At 56.3% G+C, this 23018-nt stretch overlaps 1 protein-coding gene across 1 annotated transcript; it reads right to left on the bottom strand.

Moving 5' to 3' along the window:
- Positions 1-1082: 1082 nt before the first annotated feature.
- On the bottom strand, positions 1083-11333 carry AIRE (autoimmune regulator). The gene is made up of 15 exons (XM_082624389.1): positions 11079-11333; positions 10364-10538; positions 9960-10118; positions 9518-9592; positions 8856-8969; positions 7905-8047; positions 7653-7733; positions 6621-6736; positions 5460-5559; positions 4716-4898; positions 3973-4094; positions 3673-3826; positions 2435-3187; positions 2324-2392; positions 1083-1245 (listed from the first exon to the last, which is right to left on the bottom strand). Exons 1-15 carry the CDS (start codon positions 11226-11228, stop codon positions 1165-1167), a joined length of 2475 nt encoding a protein of 824 aa, XP_082480515.1. The 5' UTR covers positions 11229-11333; the 3' UTR covers positions 1083-1164.
- Positions 11334-23018: the final 11685 nt, after the last annotated feature.

Genomic DNA, 23018 nt, shown 5'->3' with positions numbered 1-23018 from the left:
CCCTGCTGCTACTCCCTGCCGGCCCCCCCGCCCGGGGTGGGGACACAAGCCACAGGTGCCAAATCAGCACACATCCCACCTCTGCCCCCAACGCACATGAGGGCTGCAGCTACCCCTCCCTCCCCAGGGCTCTGACCCCTGTCAGGGCTTCTATCACGGGGGTCTCTGCAGGTGGGGGCTATGACAGCCCTGACATCTCCTTCCACCAACACCGACCCAGCATCTGTGCCAGGTCCTGGGGACATGGCTGAGAACCAGACAGGGTCCCAGGTCCCACAGTGGCCTCTTTCAGGGGAGACAGACACCACTAGGAAAGAACTCAATTCTGACGGCTGTCTCCCGGTGGTGGGTGCCACAAGCAAAATAAACACAGCGCTGTCCACGGCGGCCCACTGTGCCCCCATCACCTGACCTGATGTCTGTCCCGGACACACCACTCTAGCTTCCAGCCCCTCCCCTGGCACACTCCGGCCCCCTGACCCCTGTCCTCTTCCCTGCTTCTCTCTGAGGTCACCCCCTCTTGTGAGTGGTCTGTCACCGGAATGTTCCTATAGGACCCCTAATGCTCAGCATATAGAAGACCCACAGTAAAGGTTTCCCGAATAAATGACTCCGAATGAATGAATGACGAGCTGAGATCTCACAGGTGAGAAAACACGTGCCAAGCACCAAGGCAGTGGAACTCCGAGCAGAGGGAGCAGCCCGTGCAAAGGCCCTGGGGTGGGCAGAGGTGGGCGGGACCAGGCCACATGAGGCAGACGCTGGCTGTGCTGGGGGCAGGGCAAGCCCCTGGGGGCTCCAGCAGAGGGATTCCTGCTCACAGCATTCTCTTCCCGTTACAGCCAGCTCAGCCTACACGACGGGCACCTGAAACACAGGGGAACAGACCCCGCCCCGGAACAAGCACACTGTACTGGAGAGCATGTCGAACCCACAGAAGTGACTTTAATTTCAGCGCACACGACAGATTTGTGCCACCACAGGCACGGCTGCTGACAAGCTGACTGCTGACGGCACTTGGAACATCTCAGTTCCTGCTCCTAACCTCCCCCTCGGTCCCGTTCCAAGCCAGTGGCCATGCATATGAGGTCTGCTCCGCCTCTGGCAGTGTCCTCAGGTGCCTGCCCTCCTCATCCCACGCTGCCCGAAGGCCGGGGTCCTGGATCAGCAGGGGAAGGTGGGCGCCTCGGCCACCGGGCGGGACATGCTCTGGATGGCCCACTGCAGGATGCCGTCGAAGGAGTGCTGCAGGACAGAGCAGAGAGCGGGGCTTGGGCCCCGGCCAGAACCTCAGGGCACAGGTGTGCCTGCCGGGCCCACATCCGGCCCGCGCTGGCCTCCGGGGCCACCTGAGTCATAAACATCGTGATGGGAAGGCGCCATCCAACCCAGCCCTCCTATACAGAGATGAGGAAACAGGCCCGAGGCCCCACCAGACATCGGCCGGGGGCACGCCTCATCCCACGCTCCTCCTCTGAGCTTCCCGTAAGCCCAGGCACAGCCACCACGGCTGTTCTGCCAACTGGTGGCCTCTTCCCGGGTGTCTCGGCAGGGCCATCTCCTTCCCTCACTCTGCACAGGTCTGCGCAGGGCCTGACGCTCCAGCGGGACTGGGGGAGCCGTGGGAATGCCCGATATTCCAGCAGAACAGGGGGGACCTGCTCCACAGGGGCCTGTGAATCTGCCCCACTCTGCCCACCTATATTGGCACCTCGGGTCACCCCTGGCCCTCTTGGGGCCTCTAAAGACAGCTTCAGTGTCTGGGACCTGCCCGTGCTTGGCCCTCCACCCAAGGGATGCCCAAGGTGCCACGCCAGGCCCCTGAGGACACGTACTAGCCACCTGGGGTCTGGGGGTGGCTGGAGGACTTTAACCTTTTCTAAAAGCCACCTTTTCTTCCCAGTGATTCTAGCTGTTCATCGTCAGGTGGAGGGGCCTGGGTTGAGGAGGGGGAGGGAGGGATGTGCAAGGGGGCGTGGTCCCAGAGTGCCTAGCGCCCACCCCCACCCCCGGGGAAAGTCACGGCCTCCACATCAGGCTTCATTGGCCCTGGTGCCGGTTCCGGCAGCTGCCAGGTCTGCAGGGTCCAGGCCCCGGGACCTCCAGGGCAGCTAGAAAGGGGAGCAGCTCGGGGCCCGCTCTGGCTTGTTTGAGCGTGGGGGGTCCAGGGCCATCTGGGGTGACGTGGGCCTGTGGTGTCCAGTGTGCCCAGAACAGGGGTCTCCAGCTGCTCCCGTGGCCTGGGAGCTGGCTGCTTCAGAGGCCGCGGAGGTGGAGGCGGGTTGGGGGGGGCAGGTGTGGCCCCAGCCAGGTGACGTGTTACCTCACTCAGGAGGGACTCCAGGTCATCCCTGTGCAGAACTGGCTCGTGAGCAGCAGAATCGTCCCCCGCCTGGAACCCAGAAAAGGGAGGAGGTCAACCCACCTTCCGCACCCCTGCCGGGCTCATCCCCACAGAAGCAGCAGCAGGGGTTAGGGGCGGTGTCCGTGCCAGGGCAGTGGGGTGCTGCGTGCTCCTCCAGGCGGGACCCCAGGAACTGAATTCTAACATCCGGCTCTGGAGGCAGGGTGGGCGTGGGCGAGCTCGGGGCTGCCTGCCCAGGTCCCTGCCACCCCTCTGGGGCAAGGACCAGCTGGAAGGCATCCCGTCACCGATGGGAAACGTGAGGCCCCGACAGGAAGGAGCCTGGTCCCACACCAGCCCTTCAGCCACCCAGCAAGCCTGCGGGGCCAACCGTGCCCCTGAGGGGCGAGGGCCAGAGCCGGGGACGTGGCGCAGTCCCCCTGGCTCGCAGGCCAGGCAGAGCGCGGCCACGCTAAGTGGAACCACATGCAATAGCCCAGTGTGTAGCTGAAATCGGCCAAATCCCGGCACCTCCTCCAGCCCTGATGCCGCCAGCCCGGGTGAGGGCTTGGTACACACAGTGCAGGGGGGTGGGGATGAGGAGAGAGGCTTCCAGAAGGGGGAGCGCCAGTCGGTGTGAGCCCTCTTGGGCCAGCGCCTGGCGTGCCCTGTCACCCACCGTGCATGCAGGGGAGTACAAGGCGGGACTGGGAGGTAGGATGGGCCATGGACGGGGCGGGGCCTCACCACCCTGGGCCCCCGAGGATCCTTCAGGGGCAGGGATGCGGTCAGGAAGGCCCCTGCTGCGGGCAGTCGGGCAGATGCGCCACCTTCTGCAGGCCTCTGAGTAGGAGACACACAGGACCCCCTGGCTCTGAGGGAGCCCTGGGAAGTGAGGGTTCAGTGAGGCTAGTCACTCGTCCCCGAGGCCCCAGGGCCCGAGGCTGCTGGAGGATTGGAGGCAAGGTGACACGGGTGGAGTCACACGTGCTCGCTCGTGGTGTGGAGCCTCCTTCCGCTCTCCCCTGCCCCGCCCCACCCCACGGGGCACTTGGGGGGGTGCAGAAGGGGCCAGGGCAGCTGGGGGGTTAGGGGAGCTCTGGGCCTACAACCAACCGGCGGCTGCAGAGCCACTGTGGCTTGGGAGGGTTGCCTTTTCCGGCAGATTTAAGTTCTCAGACGGAAGTCGATTTAAACAAATATATCGTATGTACAGAACGAACACGCGGTCAGGAGGTTTGGTGCGCACCCGCGAAGCTGGCGCCCGGGCCGGGGCCTCCCCTGGAGATGTGCTTCCCCACCCCCAGCCCCGCGGCGTCCCCCCTCACCTGCGCCCCAGGGCCGGCGGCGGCGGCTTTGGCGATGAGCTTGGGGGTCCCGGGAGCCGGGCGGGCGGGGCTCGGGGCCGGACTCGCGGCGGGCGCCCCCTCCCCGGGGGCCGGGGCGGGGTCTCCGGAGCAGGATCTGCAGCGCAGGGCGGCCCTGGCGAGCGGAGGAGAGGCTGTAGGCTGCCCGGGCTGGGGCAGGGCTGGGAGTGCCCTCTGGACCCCGGAACCTTAAAGTCGTTGGGGGGCGCCGGCCCCCCTCCCCCTCCCCCTGCCCCCTCCCGGTCCCGGCCCCGCACTCACCCGGGCCGGGCAGCGCCGGCGGGGAAGTGGCATCGCCAGTGGAAGGCGGCGGCGCAGTGTGAGCACCGAAGCGCGTCCGCGCCGTCCCCACACACCCCGCACCTCGCGCCGGGCGCCGGGCCCTGCAGACGGACCACGGCGGGGTCACCGGGGGCCGGGGAGGGGCGCACGGCCCCGGGACCCCGACGGGAGGGGCGCACGGGGTGGGGGGCGACTCCGAGGTTTCGGGATCCAGGCCTGGCGAGGTCAAGGGCGCCCCAGCACCTTTGGGCTGCAGCTTGGCGAAACTAGGTGCCCCGTCTCGGTCCCCCTTGGTGGGCCCGGACCCCCTTCAGGGCTAGTCAAGGGGACCCAGAAGGGCGTCCGCTCCAGAGGAGGCAGGAGGGCCTGGGAGACCTGGGGCTGCGAACTCTACCCCCTTTATCGTCCTGTCCTTGTGAGGGGGCTTTCAAGAGCGATGAGAGAACGGTCGCGTCCTCTGGAATCCCTCCAGCAGCCCCCTTCCCTTCACCCTCCCCCGCAGAGCCCACACCTCCTTCTGGGTAATCTAGCAACCCCAAGAGCCCCGGGGCCTCCCTCCAGCCTTCTCCGCCCGCCCTCCCCCCGGCCCCCACCCCTAACCTCCATCTGAATCCTACCTCCTTACCCCCGCCTGTCACTGTCCTGTTTCAGGCTCGCCTGGCTGCCCCTGTAGACCCTGAGCTCCCTGAAGACAGCCACCCTGACCCCAGCACCCCGCTCACCTGCTGCCCCTCAGGGCCCACACACAGCAGGGGGTGCAGGGCCGAGGGGTCCAGCACAAGCGGGGGGGCTGCAGGAGGTGAGGCCAGCAGGTGCTTGTAGGTGACCGCAACATCCATTCCAGCGGGGCGCTCGCTGGGCGGTCCCCTGGCCTCCTCTCCCGCTGACCTCGGTGCCAGGAGGACCTGGAACCAGAGGGTCAGTTCTTAGAGGTGTTGCAGGGGACTTGCCCAGCACCACCCAGGAGTTAACGACTAATGGGGCCCTGGGAACCGGGGGCTGGCGTCGTGGGGAGGAGCGCCACACTGGGTGGGAAAGGCCCGGGTGCCATTCCCGGCTCTGTGGTCCCAGCAAGTTCCCTGACCTTTTCCCCATCTAAAGTGGGGGCCCCATGGCCCTCGTGGGCTGTCAGAGTACACACTCGGCATGTGCTGGGGCACGCATCGTATCCGTCGTGACTTTGCGGTAACAGAACACTTAAAACATTTTTGGAGAATGTTCTCGGTGGTGGAAGTGCGTCCCCTGTGTTGGGCTGATAGAGCCGAAGGCCCCCAAAGCAGAGGACTGAGAAGCGGGGCCGTTGTAAGAGCCGCTTCCCGGTGGCCCCACGGGAGAAAGTGGAATTGATGGGGCCAGGCCAGGGTGGGGAGCACGTGGCTCTCTGGCTGAGGCAGGCCTGACCCACAGGAGTGGCCAGGAGGCAGGCAGCCGACAGACAGGGGGCCTGGGAGTGGGCCTGTGTGTACCGGGGTCTCTGCAGGCGGCTCCTGGGGCCGGGGCTCCTCAGCCCGGGGCAGGTCCCGCTGGGCTCTTCCCTGGAGGCAGCTGGAGCACCTCCAGGTCCCGCTGCTCGCATTGTCACCAGCCAGAGACATGCAGGGCGAGACAGAGGGGACAGTGGACTCCCAAGCCCGCAGCACAGGGGAGGCCTGAGGGCTTCTGCAGGTCACCCTTTCCGTTCCCCGATGGGGAGACTAAGGAGACCGGGCAGGGCCACAGGGGAAGGGCCTGCCCGGCTGGTGAGCAGGAGAGCCCGGGGTGCCGGCGTAGTTACCCCTGGTGGGGCAGCCCTCGCCAGCCTGGCACGTCCCCCGAGTGCTTCTCACATGAGCCCCAAGAATCCCCGACACCTGCAAACCTGCAGCGGCCTGTGCCTGTCTCTCACGGGCCCTGCCTTGCAGGCGGGGCCTCCCTAGGCTGGCCTCGTTGCATCCCTGGGGCCCTCCCTCGATTCCATGGGGGGACGGTGCCCAGTAGAACAGGAGCCGGTCAAGGGCAGGAAGGAAGAGGATGGAAGACGGGCAGCATTGAGCAGAGCTGAGGGATGACCCGGCCAGAGCCCCTTGTTTCAGCTCAGAGAGATGTGACCTGGTCAAGGTCATGCGGTGAGCGGGGCAGGGTTGGGGCGAGAATGCCCAGCCAGTGCTCCTCCCCGTACCCAGGCCGCCCTGACCTGCGGAAGCTGCTGGTAGCAGACAGCACTCTCCCGGGGGGCCGTGGCAGGGGGCCTTGCGCTGGACCTAGGATGGGCACCCACCGGCCCTTGGGGGGCAGCTCTGTGGCCTCTGTGCTCCCCAGCCCGACTTGGAGTCAGACTGTGCTTACTGCTGGCGGTCAGCCACTTGTGGCACTTTGGGCTGGGGGAAGATGGGGCGAGGTGGGACGGGATGGCCATCCCTTGCCTTGGGCCTCAGGGGCCTGCTGGCCAGGCTGGGGGGACAGCGCGGCCACGCCGGGAGGTGGGTGGGAGGATCCCGGGCCCCAGCCCCACCGCCCGGCGACCTAAGCCAAGGCCCCCTCCCAGGCCAGCCTCACTGCCCGTCCCTGGAGTGGAGACACTGTGGGGCGGCCTCCCACTCAGGGCGGGCAAGTGAGGAGGCTGGGAGGCTGGGCGGGGCCGGGCCCACCTGGGGATCTGGTGGAGCGGGGGCGTCAGGCAGGCCAGGTGGAAGGCACGGGGGCAGCCGTCGCAGCAGAGGAGCTCCCCGCCGTCCCTGCACGCCGCACACTCATCCTCGTTCTTCTGGCACAGGTGAGAGACACGCAGCGTCTGGAGGACCCGGGATGGGGCAGCGCCCTCCCCGAGAGACTCCCCTCGCCTGCTCCCTGCTGAAGTCCCGCCCTGACTGCCTGCTCCTCAGGGCTCCCCAAGCCCCCTCCACCTCTGAGACTCTAGCCCCGAACACCTGCTGGGCCACCCCTCTTGGGAAGAACGGTCCTTAAGGAAGGCTGGTTCCTCGCGGGTGCCTGTGCTCCAGGTGGCCCCAGGACCGCATGCCCACAGCCACGGGGCGGCGGAGGGGCAGGCCCGGCGGTGTTCCCGTTGGCCCTGGGCACCCGCTGTGCCCTCCGCCTGAGGCCTGCTTGCGCCCTTGCCTGGATGGCACCCACCGTGCCCCCCTGGACGCCACTTCCTTCAGAAGTCCCCCGGGGACTACAGGGCTGGGCAGCCCCTCGCAGAGATGAGCGCACTCATTGTAGCAAGCCCCCCAGGCCCCACCAGCCCAGGAGCTCCTGGGGGCAGGCACGAGTCCTCCTCATTTCTTGGTTCCCCGGGGCCCAGCACAGCGCCTGGCGGAGGTGTCGGGATCCATGGCAGAAACGGTGCTGGGAGCCCAAGGGCGTACGTGATGCCTGGGTTCCTGGCTCCTAGCAGGGGACACAGCCACACCAAGGGCCCAACTGTGAGGCGTGGGACAGCTGGCAGCTGGGCCAAATGCTGTGGTTTTAAGAGCCTGGGAGGACTCACTTGCTCTAACCTATGTGAATTTTTACAATTGTGTATTATCAGAATAAAATACTATTAAAAATGAAGTCCTCCACCCTGTGAACAGAAGCTTAGACCTCTGTCCTGCAGTCCCTGGAGTGACTACCCTGGACAAGTGGCAAATTGGCAGGAGGCCCCGCCCTCAGGATCCTGGGGGTGCTCTGGGCGTTACCTGGTGCAGCTGGGGCTCACTGGGGAGGGCAGGGGGACCCGGGGCCCTGTCCCGCTGGCCTGCCCTCGAATCGCCTCCACCCTGCCAGGGAGAAGAGAGAGGGTCACCAGCAGGGGAGGCACTCAGGCGGGAGGGGCAGTCCCCCGCCCCAGCAGAGCTCCCCACCGGAGGTGACTTGACGCTGCTGCCCCGGGTGCTGGGGGAGGGGGCCAAGGGCCAGGCGTCCCCAGGGGCGGTCCCAGCAGCGCTTACAGGGGCAGGAGCCTGGGTCCCCTTGGCTCGGACCAGGGTCTTCAGGCTGCTGCTTCGGGTCTTGTTCTTTCCCCCACTGGGGTCTTCAAACTTGCTGGGAGTGTAAAACTCCCCCCCAACCTGGATGCACTTCTTGGAGCCACCTGGGAGGAGATGGGTCGGGAGGCCTGGCAGGGAGGCTCTACAGCTTGCTGTTCCTCCCCCACAAACCCCACCCCAGTCAGCTCTGGGCCCAGGGTGCTGAACACAGGAGGGACTCTCTGCTGGGGGGAAGCACGTCTGCCAAATTCTCATCCACTTAGAGTCTCGGAATGCAGCCTTATTCGCAAGTAGGGTCTTTGTAGATGTTAAGGTGGGCTTGCACTGGACCAAAGTCCAAGGACAGCACCCTTAGGAGAAGGGAAGAGGACGCAGAGAGACACGGGGAGGAGGCTCTGTGGCGACCAGCTGGAGTGACGTGACTACAGGCCTGGGCGTGGGGTTTGCCATGAGCTGGAGGAAGCAGAGAAGACTGCCCTGGAGCCTCTGAGGGAGCAAGCCTGGCCCCGCCCACACCTTGATTTTGGCGTTTCTGTTGCTTTAAGCCACCCCGTTTGTGGCAACTCATCATAACAGCCCTAGGAAACTACTGTAGGGATCCTTGGGACCGTTCCTGGTGGGTGAGACTGGAGCCGCACCAGCTCCCAGGGTCCTCGGTGTCCCCAGAGGGTGTCGCAGCACAGGGAGTGGAGGAAGGAGATGCAAGGATGGGGCGGGCGGGGCCGGGGCCGCAGGTTGTCCAGCTTAGAGTCCAGGAGTCCCCCAAGCCCTGCCCAGACCATCCCCTCCAGAGATGGCAGACCCACTGCAGGGAGTGGGGGCTGCCTCGTCAGTGTCGCAGCTGCTCTGGAGCCACCAGGGAGCTGAGCGGGGACGTGGATCCCCTGGCAGCCCCTCCCCAGCGCCGTCTACCTGCCTCAAACACCTGCTGGATGAGGATCCCCTCCACGGCCCCGCGGGCTCCTGGGACGTCCCCAGATGACACGGCCATGGCTCTCTGGACCGAAGCGGACATGGTCTGAATTCCTGGGGAAGGGAGCACCAAATGGGGGGGTCATCTATTGGGACGGCGGCCCCTGAGCACGGGCAGCGGGGAGTGAGGGGCGTCTGGGCAGCAGAATCCTTCCTGCTTTCCACGCAGGGCAGGCCGGGGAGGGGGTCCAGCCCCTCCACAGACAGCCAGCCAGCCCACATGTAAGTGCAGAGACGGGCCATGGAGTGCGTGCGCGTGTGTGTGTACACGTCTGTGGTGTGGTCTGGTGTGTGGTGTACGAGCCGTCCGAACCCAGCTGGCGGGAATGAACAGAGACGCTGGGATGTGGCCCTGGGCTGGGCTGGGAGGGAGGCAGGGTCCCCAGAGCCTGCCCGCAGGCCGGCACCGGGGGCCCATGGGAGGTCTCCAGGTCCCAGGTTGCATCTGGCCAAGGGACAGGGGGGATCCTCTGGAGGAAGCAGAGTCGGAGCTGGCCCTGAAGGATGGGGCCTCAGATGGGCACAGGTGGGGTGACCCCAGGCCAGCATGGTCCCAGCTCCCAAGACGGGCCCCTGACCCCCAGACCTGGGACCTGGCTCACCGTTGCCCAGCGGGAGGCGCTGTGGCTCTGCATTGCTCTCTGACTTCTTGCAGGGCTTGGCCTTGGCTTGGGAGCCTGTGGGGGAGCAGGGACAGCCTGGCCCTCCTCCCGCTGCTGGGCCAAGGCCAGGGGGCAGGTGGGAGAGTGCCAGGTGGGGTCTCCCGGACTCTGGTGTGTCCTCTTGCTTTACCGGGCTCTGGTGTCCACATCAGGAGACAGGAAGTACACCCACCTGCCTACTCACAGGGCCCGGGGGTCAACAAGGGCTGCGGGGCTCATACAGGGTGTCCATCCAAGTCCCTAGAGGGACCTCTGCCAGGCTGGCTCTGGGCCAAGCAGGAGGGACAGATGCTCCCGGACCAGGTCGGGGAGGGGGTGTGGTCAGGGGGTGTAGGGCTCCGTGAGGGGATCTGTGACCCCACTGGCTCCTCAAGCTGGGTACCTGGGCTGGAGGACCTGCCCCTCGGGGACAGAGCTGCCGGCGGGGTGGCCCTCGGTTCCTCCAGGGCCTTCCTCTTGGTGGGGGGCCTGGGCAGCAGCACGGTGGCCTTGGGGCCAGCCGGGGGCCTCCTCCCCTTCCGGGGCTGGCTGAGGTCCACATCTGCGGGCGTGTGCAGGGCCGGAGGCTGAGCTTCAAGCCCAGAACTGACGCCCCGTTCAGGCAGGTGAGGCCTCAGCTCTTTGCTCTTAGAAGCCAAGATGGTCTATCTAGGTGGTGTCCGGGGCTCCCTAAACAGCCTACGCCTCCCCTCTCACAGTCCAGCTGGGACTGAGAGGATGACTCCAGCTGCCAGCCCCAGTGAGGGGGGCTGAGCCAGCTGGGACCCCAGCCCCCAGTGCCCCCACCTTTGGGGAAGCTGTCCAGGATGGGCTGCAGCCGGGTGTATTTCTCCAGGTTGTAGTCCTTGAAGAGAACCCTCCAGAAGTCCAGGATGATGGCCATGTCCTGGGTCAGGAGCCACGAGAGGAGCGCGTGGAAGGCCTGTGGGCAGCCCTCCTTCTCCTTCAGACGCAGCGTCTCCTGCAGCAAAGCGGGAATGGGGGCCCTGCCCTTCCCAGGTACCCCGCTCCCTGCCACCTCCACCGCGGGACCAGAGGGCAAATGGTGACCCCGAGGAGGCCGCTGGAGACTTGGGCACCTGTGTCCATCCCCTTGGCTTGGGCAGGTGTGGGGATGGGAGGGAGGTGCTGGGGTGAGGTCAGGGGCCACCTGGAATTCATCTTAGGGGACTGTGGTCAACTTGGAGGGAGGCTTGGGGAGGCTGGGAGGGGGCTTTGGGGATCTGGGGGGGGCACCGGAACTTGTCTTGGAGACCATTCGCTCCGCTGGCGGGTAGGGCGTGGGGCAGGCTGCGGGTTAGCGGCAGGGACCTTACCCTGGCGCTGAGGCTTGGGGGCGGGGAGGGGGCTTGGGGGCGGGAGAGAGGGGAGGGGCGGGAGAGAGGGGAGAGGCGGGGCTGAGGAGGTCCCTCTGGAACGGGTCTTCCGCGACGTTGCCAGCTCCTGGGCGCGGGCAAGGCTGGGGCGCGTTGCTGGGTCGCTATTCTGGGTAGGGGCCCACCTGGAATTTGTCCTCGGGGACCACGTCGTGGTCGACGAGCGCGTGCAGCAGCGGGAAGGCGCTGTCCACGGCCACGGCGATCTCCGTGCGGTGCAGCCTCAGGAGGCGGCGCAGCGCCGTGTCCCCACCGGCCCGGGCCTCGCCCGCCATTGCGGGGTCGGGGACGCGGGGCTGGGGGCCCCCTCTCCCCGCCTGGGGTTCCGCGGCCTCGGGGTGCCGCTGGACTTGTGGGGCGTCTGGGCCGTGTCAGTCTCCTGGCCCTGGCGCGCCCCCTGCGCCGCCGGGCACCTGGGCGGGCACGCCTGGCCCGGGAAGAGGGAGCCCCAGGGCCTTGCTCCGGCCTCCGCGGGTCTGAGCTCACGGCCCGGGTCTCTATTATACCGGGCTCTCCTTGGAGAGAGCAAAGGCTGCTCAGCCCGAGCCAATCAGGGCCCAGGGAGCTTCCTCAGGGGCAGGAACGGAAACTTCCCTGTAACCCGAGAGCTAGATGGTCCCAGCCACCTGCCAGCCCCCTTGTGCACCCGCCAGCAGGCTGCTGGCTTTTCTTTCCTTTTTAAAGAAGCCTCTGGACTCAATCCCCAAAATGTGGTTCCAGCCAGCATCCCACAGGGCCCTGTTCAAATGGGGAAAAGCCAGGACAGGTGTCTTCACCGCACCTGGGGCCCAGTGTCAGACACGAGCAGGGGCTGCCCAGGTGCCCCAGCAGCTGGGAGAGGCAGCACGGGAAGCCTCCACGGGGCTGCGCGGGGGCAGAGTCCCTGGTGGGGAGTGGGCACCACTGCCACCGTCGCAGCAGCTGCTCAGGGTCCCAAGCCTGGGGCTGTAGGAGGAGGTACCCACCTGATGGAGGACCTGGGGTATGACTAGTACATGTCAGTGGGTTCAGAGCTGGGCATTGCCTGGAGGCTGGTGATGCTGGGCAAGTTGCTTTCCTTCTTTGACCTTCAGTTCTCTCATTTTTTGTTTGTTTGTTGTTTTATTATTGGGCTATAGTTGTTTTACAGTGTTGTGTTAGTTTCTACCGTACAGCGAAGTGGAGTTCCCTGTGCTATACAGCAGGTTTTCATTAGTTATCTTTTTTTTTTTTTTTTTTTTTTTTTTTTTGCGGTATGCAGGCCTCTCACTGTTGTGGCCTCTCCCGTTGCGGAGCACAGGCTCTGGACGCGCAGGCTCAGCGGCCATGGCTCACGGGCCCAGCCGCTCCGCGGCATGTGGGATCTTCCCAGACCGGGGCACGAACCCGTGTCCCCTGCATCGGCAAGTGGACTCTCAACCACTGCACCACCAGGGAAGCCCTAGTTATCTATTTTATACATAGTAGTATATATATGTCAATCCCAATCTCCCAGTTCATCCCACCCTCCCTTTCCCCCCTTGGTGTCCATACGTTTATTCTCTACGTCTGTGTGTCTATTTCCACTTTGCAAACACAGGTTCATCTGTACCATTTATCTAGATTCCACATATATGAGTTAATACACGATATTTGTCTTTCTCTTTCTGACTTACTTCACTCTGTATGACAGTCTCTAGGTCCATCCATATCTCTGCAAATGACCCAATTCCGTTCCTTTCCATGGTTGAGTAATATTCCACTGTATATATGCACCACATCTCCTTTATCCATTCATCTGCCAGTGGGCATTTAGGTTGCTTCCAGTCCTCTCATTTTTAAAATGAACACACTCCACTAGGAGTCCCCAGCTGATACCCACCTTCTACTTCCTCCAGGTGTGTTAGAAAGTAAAGCTTCTAGAAGGCAGCTGGCCCCATGGACAGACATGCCTGTGTATGGGCCATGGGAACCTTTGTCTTTGTCTGGCTCACAGCCCAGGAAGGGGCGCCCCAGCAGTCTTCCTAGGTGGGGGACAGAGGCTGGGGGATAGAAGCTTCCGGGAGGAAGTAGGGAAGGCTTCCTGGAGGGTCGCAGCAGAGGTCCCTAAGTCCACGAGATGGGAACTCATGGGCAGGGGCAGTGGACTGGGGCGCAGGGATGCTGAGCTCTGGGTATGGGGCAGGGATGCAAGACACCGTGGGAAGGACCATCCCTGTGGTCAGCCTGCAGAGTTGGGAGGACTTTTGCAGGAAGCTGTCTGACCAGGTTGTGTTAGGGAGCGAAGCTGAGCACCTGGGGACGGGGCTGGAGGGTGAGTGGGGGCTCCAGGAAGCCTGGGGTCAGGGCCAGCACTGGGCTGGGACCGGCCACATGGGGCAGGGGGAAGGACTCGTGACCGATGAGATGGGGGTGTCACCGAGACTTCTTAACGTGCGTCGGCCCTCATGTTTTACACTGAGGTGGGAGTCCAGGGTGGGGCACTGTGAGTCCCCTCCTGACCTGGGAGCCCTGCCTTCGTGTCCCCACCTCCAGGCCCGGGCCCCTGACGGTTCAGTTCTGGGCCTCGGGCTGCTCCAAGCCTGGGGCAGCGGTGTTGGAGGTGGAGACGTGAGCTCCGTCAGCCTGGGGCCGGCACAGGGGGCGGTGGTGAGGGCTGAGGGCATTGTCATCTCAAGGGCCAGGACCTGAGCGTGGAGCCCTTGGGCTAGCTCTCCGGTAGAATGTTCTGGGGACTGAGCCAGGAGCAGGGCCCTGGCACTGCCCACCTCCAGGGCACCAAGCCCACAGGCTGCAGTGCCGTGGGTGCAGCCGTGGAGATGTGGGGCTTGGGGGCCATTCCTGCCTGTCCTGCGTGACCCCAAATTTCACACACAGAAGCACCCAGATGCCAGGGAGCTGTGTTTGTGGCCTTGGGGTGACTGGCGCACAGCCCCGATTCTTTCAGCATCACGATCCTCCAGCATCACTCTGTACCCAGTGCATTTTCTCCCTGGGGGGTTGAGTGGTCCCTAGGGAACGCTTTAGTCACAAGCCAACGGTTCAAGGGAAATTAAAAACTGCCAAGAAGAGCAAAGTCTTCACTTCACTGTTTAAAGCCCTGATACCCTTGCAGGTGCCTCTGTCATGAGGCTGGCCTGACTGCTCCAGGCGTCACCCAGGCTCTGGCTTGGAGATTAGCAAACAGGCTCCTGTAGAGTTTCGGACTTTCCACTACGCTGGGGGTTTCCATAGCAGCCCCTTACCTGCTAGCAACCTGGAGCGGCCCAGGGTGTGTGGAGGCGGCCTGCGCGACCACAGAGGGGCCCCTCGAGGGCCGGCACTGCCTTCAGCCAGGTCACTGCCTTCGGGGCCTTAGCCTCAGCTCCTTCTCCAGACAGCGAGCAGCCCGGCAACTTGCCCACCCCTCAGTAGCGAGTCTCTGAGCCTCTGCCCTCACCTGCAAGGGAGCGAGCACAGGAGCTTCTCCTGCAGTGCAGTGATGCCACGTATGGTCTAGACGCGCCAGCCCCACTCCACACTAGGCACTGTTCTGAGTACTTTGCAATTGCCCTTACTTAATCCCAGAACCACCCTGTTCGTTCAACATTATTATCATCCCCATTCTACAGATAGGGAGATTGAGGCACAGAGAGGTTAAGGAACTTGACCAAAGTCACACAACTAGTAAATGGCCTTGGATGGATGGTGTCCAGGTACATGCTCTCAGCACACAGGACACTCCTTGGCTGCCCAGGCTGTCAGGCCCTGTCATGTCAGGCACTCCCAGCTTGCAAGGAGGAGGAAATGCTCCCTGAGTGATATGCCCAGATGTCGGGGAGGAGGAGGCCCCAGTGACAGGGTGGGAACAGGAGGGGGTCCTGTCCCTCAGCTGCTGGCCTTGGCCCCTCAAGGAAGCCTGGACACTACAATCTTCTCCTTTTGCCCCGGACAGAGGTTTCAGTCTCTGGGGCTCCCCAAAAAGGGCTGGGGTCCCAGGGGTCAGGAATCCTGGGTTAGAATGCCCTCAGGGTCCTCAGGACGCCAGCCCAGGCCTCAGCTGGAGGAACAGAGCAGGAGAGGCCCTTGGGCTGCCCCCTGAGGACTCCTTGGGTGGTGGGGCACCAGGGGAGGCTCAGTCTCCTGGGGACTCTCTGCCAGGACTTTAGCACCCTCTTGTCCTCCAGCTAGCTGTGTGACCCTCTCTGCACCTGTTTCCCCAAGAAAAGATGCTCAACATCATTACTCACTACGAAAATGGAAATTAAAACCAAATGAGATACCACCTCACACCCACTAGGATAGCTCTTATCAAAAAACAGACAATTACGAGTGTTAGAGAAGATGCAGAGAAATCGGAACCCTCACACGTTGATGGTGGGAATGTAAAATGGTGCAGCCATTCTGGAAGAATGTTTGCTGTCTCCTCAATGAGTTAAACATAACATTACTGTATGACCAGCAATTCCACTCCTAGGTGTACACCCAAAAGAATTGAAAACAGATACTCAAACAAAAGCTTGTACCCAAATGTTTAGAGCAGCATTACTCACAACAGCCAAAGGATGGAAACAACCCAACTGTCCATCTACAGAAGAATGGATAAAGTGTTGTCCACCCATACAATAAAATATCACTCAGTCACAACATGCATAAACCTCAAAAATGCTAGACTAAGTGTGATAAGCCAGACATAAGACGCCACCTATTGTGTGACTTCATGTATGTGAAATACCCAGAACAGGCAAATCCACAGAGAAAGAAAACAGATTTCCAGGAGGTGGGGGCGGGGGAAGGAGTCACTGCTTAATAAGTATGGGGTTCCCGTTTGGGATGATGAAAAAGTTCTGGAAATAGACAGTGGCGATGATTAATACAACATTTTGATGTACTAATTGCTCCTGAATTTTAAACTTCCAAATGGTTAAAATGGTAGGTTTTATGTTATGTATATTTTACCACAATTTTAAAAAATCAGTTGGGCATATTTGTGTGGATCTATTTCTGGGTTCTCTATTCTGTTCCATTAATCTCTGTGTATGTCCATCCATCCATACCACAAATATTTGACTACTGTAATTATATGATAAATCTTGAAGCCCAGTAGACCAATTCCTCCCATTTTATTTTTTTTCAAAATTGTTTTAGCTACTCTTGTTTCTTTGATTTCCCATATAAATTTTAGAATAATCTTGTCTCTATCTACAAAATTATTGCTAGGATGTTGATAGAAGTTACAATTTTGGGGAAAATTGACATCTTTATTACGTTAAGTCTTCTAATTCATGTGTGTATATTTCTCCCTTTATTTAGAACTTAATTGATTTCTTTTATCAATGTTTTGTAGTTTTTAGCACACAAGTTCTATACCTGTTTTGTTATACTTACACCTAAGATTTAAATTTTTGAGCAAGCGTAAGTAGTTTTGTGCTTTTAATTTTAATTTTTGTGTCTCTATTCATTAGAAAAAAAACCTTTAGAAATACAAATCATTTTTCACATGTTCATCTTACATCCTACAACCTTGCTGAATTCATTTTATTTGTTCTAGGAGTGTTTTTATTTTGTTTTGAGATTTTCTACAAAGACAATTTTATCATCTGTAAATAGGAACCGTTTGATTTCTTCCCTCCCAATCTGTATGCCTTTTATTCCCTTTTCTTGCCTTGTTGCACAGGTTAGAACTCCCAGCACTATGTGGAATAAAAGCGATGAGAGTGGACGTCCTTGCCTTGTTCCTGATCCTAGAGGAAAAGCTGTAGGTTTTTTGTAGATGGCCTTTATCAAGTTTACGAAGTCCCTTCTATTCTTATGTTTATGAGAGTTTTTATGATGAATGGGTATTAAATTTTGTTATATGCTTTTTTGGCATTGATTGATATGATCATATGATTTTTCTTCATTAGGCTGTTAATATGGCAAATTACATGGATTGATTTTTTTGAATATTGAACCAAACTTGCATCCCTGGAATAAACTCCACTTGGTCATGGTATATCTTGTTGAATCTGATTTTCTAATATTTTGTTAAGGATTTTTGCATTTACATTCACAAGGTATTTTGGCTTATAGTTTTCTTTTTGTGACTATCTGTTTGGTTTTGGCATTAGAGTGATATTAGCTTCATACAATGAATCAGGCCATATTCATCCTATTTTATTTTCTGGAAGAGATTGTGTAGGATTAGTGTTAATTCTTTTTTAAATGTTTGGTAGAAACCCAACTGAAACCATCTGGGCCTGGAGATTTTTTTTTGAGGGGGGTTAAATTAGGAATTTAATTTCCTTAATAGTTACAGGCTATTTTCTAATTATTTTATATCAGGTTAGTTGTGGCAGTTTGTGGTTTTTAAAGAATTGGTTCATTTCATGTAAGTTGTCAGATTTATGAGTGCAGAGTTGTTCATAATCTCCCCTCATTTTCCTTTTGATGTCCTTAGGGTCCACAGTGACACTGCCTGTGTCAGTTTTAAAATTGGAAATTTGTGTTTTCTCTGCCTCTTTTTTTGTTTTTGTTTTTTTTTTTGGTCAGTCTTTCTGGACATTTGTTGATTTTTAAAAAAATTTTCTCAAAAAACCAGTTCTTTGTTTCACTGATTTTCCCTGTTGTTTTTCTATTTTTAATGTTATTGATTTCTGCTCTTATCTTTACTATTCTTTTCCTTCTGCTTGCTTTGGGTTTATTTTGCTCTTATTCTTATAGGTTCTTGAAGTGAGTGCATAATTATAACCCTCTCTTCTAAAGTCTGCATTTAGCGCTACAAACTTCTCTCTCTCAGCACTGATTGAGCCACATCCCACAACCTATGATATGTACTGGTTTCATTTTTCATTCAGTGTATTTTTTGAGACTTTCTCTTTCATCCATGGATTATTTAGAAGTGTGATGTTTAGTTTCCAAGTGTCTGGAGACTTTTCTGTTCTTTTTCTGCTATTAATTTCTAGTTTGATTCCAGGAGAACACAAACTGTGGTCAGAGAACACATACTGTGTGGTTCCAATTCTTCTAAGTGTGTTGAGGCTTGTTTTAAGTCCTAAGAGATGGTCTATCTTGGTTTATGTCTGTGGACACTTGAAGAGAATGTGTATTCTGTAATTTGGGGGGCATGTTCTATAAATGTTGATTAGATCCTGCTGGCCAATGGTGATGTTGAGCTTCTCTGGTTTTTTGTCTCATGGTTCCATCAATTGCTCAGAGGAGGATTTGAAGCCTCCAATTACCCTGGATTTATCTATTTCTTCTTTAGGTTTTATTAGTTTTGCTTCATGTATTTTCTGCTCTGTTGTTTATTGCACACACATTTAGGCTTGTGTGTCTTTTTGGTGGATTGACTGTTTCATCACATGATGATAAAGGGTCAATTTTCATTGTTCTGGTCATTTTCTTTGCTTTAAAGTCTACTTTATCTGGTATTAATGGAACTATGCCTGCTTTCTTTTGATCAGTGGTTGCATAATATACCTGTTTTTGTCCATCCTGTTATTTCTGATCTACTTTTATGGTTATGTATGAAGTGAATTTCTTGTGCACAGCATACAGTTGTGTCATTTTTTAAAAACTACTCTGCCATGGGATAGGGAGGGTGGGAGAGAGACGCAAAAGGGAGGGGATATGGAAACATATGTATATGTATAACTGATTAAATTTGTTATAAAGCAAAAAAAAAAAAAAAACTACTCTGCCAAATTCTTTTAGTTTGTGTGTTTATAACATTTAAGTTTAATGTAATTATTGATATGTTGGGCTTAAATCTGCCATTTTACTTTTGTTTTCTGTTTGTTTTCTCTGATTACTTTTTCCTGCCCTGTGGGTTACCTGAACATCTTACAGAATTCTATTTTGATTTATCTGTAGTGTCTTTGAGTGTATCTCTTTGCAGAACTTATTTATTTACTTATTTTGAAGTGTGGTTAATTTACAATGTTGTGTTAGCTTCTGCTGTACAACAAAGTGGTTCAGCTTTATATATATATATATATATATATATATATATATATATATACATATATATATATATTATTTTTCATAGTCTTTTCCATGATAGTTTATTACAAGATTTTGAGTATAGTTCCCTGTGCTATACAGTAGGACCTTGTTGTTTATCTATTTTATATTCTTTGCATAAATTTTTAGTAGTTGCTCTAGGTATTACACTATCCATTCATAACTTATCACTGTCTACTGGTCAAGATTTTACCAGTTTCAGTGAAGTGTAGAAAGCTTATCTCTCTTTACATCCTTTTAGCTTCCTCAGTTATAATATAATTTTCTTAAATATTTATTCTAAATACTTTTAGAACTACATCAGTGTTATAACTTTTGCTTCCACTGTCAAATATAAATGTATAAAACTCAAGAGAAGAAAGAAAATGTTTTTACTCATATTTTTAGTCTTCTCATTGTCCTTTCTTCCTTTCTGATGTTCCAGAATTCCTTCTTTATCATTTTCTTTCTGTTCAGAGAACACTCTTTAGCCACTCTTTCAGGGTTGGTCTGCTGATGACAAATTTTTTCAGTTTCTTTTATCTGAGAATGACCTGATTTCTCTTCATCCCTGAAGAAGGTTTTCACTGGATGTAGAATCCTGGTTGGGAGGGCTCTTTTTCAGCACTTGAGAAATATTGTGCCCCTTGTTTCTGGCCTCCATAATTTCTTTCTTTTTTTAAAAAAAATTTATTTATTTATTTATTTATTTATTATTATTATTTTTGGCTGTGTTGGGTCTTTGTGGCTGCACATGGGCTTTCTCTAGTTGTGGCGAGTGGGGGCTACTCTTCGTTGTGGTGTGTGGGCTTCTCATTGCGGTGGCTTCTGTTTTTGTGGAGCACGGGCTCTGGGCATGCAGGCTTCAGTAGTTGTGGCATGCAGGCCCAGTTGTTGTGACTCGCGGGCTCTAGAGTGCAGGCTCAGTAGTTGTGGTGCATGGGCTTAGTTGCTCTGTGACACATGGGATCTTCCCGGACCGGGGCTTGAACCTGTGTCCCCTGCATTGGCAGGCGGATTCTTAATCACTGCACCACCAGGGAAGTCCCTGGCCTCTCTAATTTCTGAAATTGGTAACATTCAGATTTTTTAAAAATAAATCTTTATTACTTTTTATCAAATTGTTTTTTTTCTATTATACGCAAGATGTCAGATCTCTCTCATTGCTTTCAAGAGTTTTCCATATTTTCAGTTTTTAGAATCTTTGCTATGATATGTCTGGGTGTGTATTTCTTTGGTCCTATCCTGTATGTTCAGCTTCCTGAATGTATAGGGGTTTATGACTTTTGCGGAACTTTGGGAACTTTTCAGTCATTGTTTCTTCAAGTACTTTGTAGCGCCATCTTCTTTCTTCTCCTCTTCTGGGACTCTAAGGACAGAAATCTTTTGTGTAGCCCCGCAGGTCCCTTGGGCTCTGTTCACTTTGTTCCGTCTGTTTTCTCAGTGTTGTTTGAATCGGGTGATTTCTATTGTCCTACCTTCCAGGCCACTTATCCTTTCATCTGATCGCTCCAGGGCGGTTTAAAATTTTTAGTTATTTAGTTAAGTTCATTTGGCCCTTCTTTATATCATGTATATGTATATATATTCATGTATGTATATTTGTCTTTTGCTGAGACTTTCTCTTTTTTTTGGCCCTGTGGCATGTGGGATCTTAGTTCCCCGACCAGGGATCAAACCCGTGCCCCCTGCAGTGGAAGCACAGAGTCTTAACTGCTGGACCATCAGGGAAGTCCCCCAGAGACTTTCTTAACTGAGAGTTGCTAACTTTCCATTTGTTTCTAATGTGTTTGTAATTGCTCACTGAAACACTTCAAATAAGGCTGCATTAGTCAGAGTTCTCTAAATACACAGAACCAATAGGAGGTTATATAAATAATATGTATTTGTTATAAGGAATTGGCTCACATGGTTATGGAGGCTGAGAAGTTCCAATATCTGCAGTCAGCAAGCTGGAGACCCCAGAGGAGACAAGGTTTCAGTTCAAATCCAAAGGCCAGAAAAGATGTCCCAGCTCAAGGCAGTCAGGCAGGGGGACTTCCTCTCACTTGTGGGAGGGTCAGCCTTTTTATTCTATTCGGGCCTTCGACAGATTGGATGGCTCTTTTTGGCTGTGCCTGTTGGTGTTTCTGTGTTGCTGGCATCTCCAATAGCAGGTCTGGGGTATGAAAGGCAAAAATTACAAACAGAACAAAACAGGGGACTCATCACCAAGTTTTTCTGAGGGCCCTGGCTGGTCTGCCTTCCCCTCTCTGCCTTTCAGAGTTTTCTTATATTAGTTTTGTATATAATGTCCAGGGGTTTGAGTTAGACTTAGCTAGAGGAATAGAGAAAAGCACATCTATCATTTTCCCAGACTAACACTGCTGCTTTCGAGCATGTGTTAAATGTACGCTTGTCCAGCCTGTGCATAGCTGCTCAGGTGGTTTTGCCATGACAGAAGGTTCTAGGGTTTCTTCACTTCCTCCTTTGAGTAAAAGGTGTCAGCGAGAGGACAGCGGGCATGCTCCCTTCCCTGGATCCCAGCTGTGCCAGGTGTGCCGGGTGTGGACAAGGGCCGAGGAGCCCCACCCAGCTCAGCCCGTAGTCCATGGTAGCGAGAGTATGAAGGAGGCTGGTAAGTGATGTGTGGATGTGTGACTCCAAGACCCACAGGAAGCATTTATTTGGCACCTACTGCGTGCCCGCCAGTGTTCCAGGAGAACAAAACAGACCAAGCTCCCTGCCCAAGAAGCTCCTGCTCTAGTGGGAGGGGATTGAGAGTGCACAGAACAGGTAAGAGGCCCGTACATACTAGAGGCATAAGTGCAGGTGAGGAAACAGGACAGCGAGGAGGAGGGGAGGTGGGTGTGGGGTGTGGGGTCCGGTTTTACAGCAGCGGGAGGGGAGGCAGCCTGAGAGGAGGACTCTGAACCAAGCCCTTGAAGATGTGCTCTCTGGGGAACAGGTGTTCCAGGTGGGGGGGGGCAGGGCGGCAGCAGGTGCAAAGGCCCTGTGGAGGCACCTGCCTAGCAAGGAGGCCAGTGTGTCCTGAGCAGCAGTGTGGGCAGGAGGGAGCAGCGGGGAGCGGGCAGGTGATAAGAGCTGCAGACTTCATCCTGGGAGTCTGACCCTTCTCAGAGTGAAACCAGACAGGGAGACTCAACAGGAATCCACCCCAGTGACCAGAGAGCCGATGGTGGCCTGGACCAGGTGGGGGGGGTGGGGCACAGTCCAACACTGGGTGTGTCTGGGGAGGGATTTGCTTAATGTAGAAAACAATCTTATGGGGACCAAGGGGGGAGAGGCGAAGGGATAAACTGGGAGGTTGAGATTGACATATACACATTACTATATATAAAACAGATAACTAATAAGGACCTACTGTAGAGCACAGGGATCTCTGCTCAATACTCTGTAATGACCTCTATGGGAAAAGAATCTAAAGAAGAGTGGATAAATGTATCTGTATAACTGATTCACTTTGCTGTACAGCAGAAACTAACACAACATTGTAGATAACTATACTCCAACAAAAAATTTTTTAAATAAAATAGAATACTAAGAGACAGAGGAAAAGAAAAGGTTGGCTGTGGGTGTGAGAAGCAGGGAGGAGCCCTGGTAACGGGAGGGATGGGGTCGTCGTCAGCTGAGACCGGAAAGCCTTGGGAGGGTCAGGCTGGGAGGCGGACCACGTGACGTGGGACTGAGGGCTGGCCTGTGGACTGAGCCAGTCACAGGTCACCAGTGAGCTTGCCGACCCCAGAGCCATTTGAGAAGTGGGGTGCAGCCCAGGAGAGGGGGGCAGGTGGGGGCAGGGCTGCGAGGTGCACACCCCCTGAGAGGGCAGCAGCGTAGGGGGAAGCCCAGCGCGTGTGCACCTGGGGAGGGACCCAGCCCAGGCGGGGATCCCATGGTCGAGCTGGGAGGGAGGCCTGGAGCCACCAACGGCCTCGCGTGGCCCCCGGAACGTGTGGCTGGGAGCACGGCCAGTTCACGGCCCACCCCTCTGTCTGGCTCAGGCCTCCACCTCAAAATGTGGCTCCTGGGGCATCCACATTGCCTGGGAGCGGCAAGTGCAGAGTCCCAGGTCTGCAGAGTCGGATGCTCTGGGGAGGGTCCAGCAACCTATGTTTCCACAAGGCCTGTGGGGTGGGGTGGGGCAA

Source organism: Mesoplodon mirus (genome assembly GCF_964341445.2).
Source record: "Mesoplodon mirus genome assembly, chromosome: 6".
Taxonomy (NCBI): domain Eukaryota; kingdom Metazoa; phylum Chordata; class Mammalia; order Artiodactyla; family Ziphiidae; genus Mesoplodon; species Mesoplodon mirus.
This window is presented reverse-complemented; position numbering and strand designations above follow the sequence as displayed.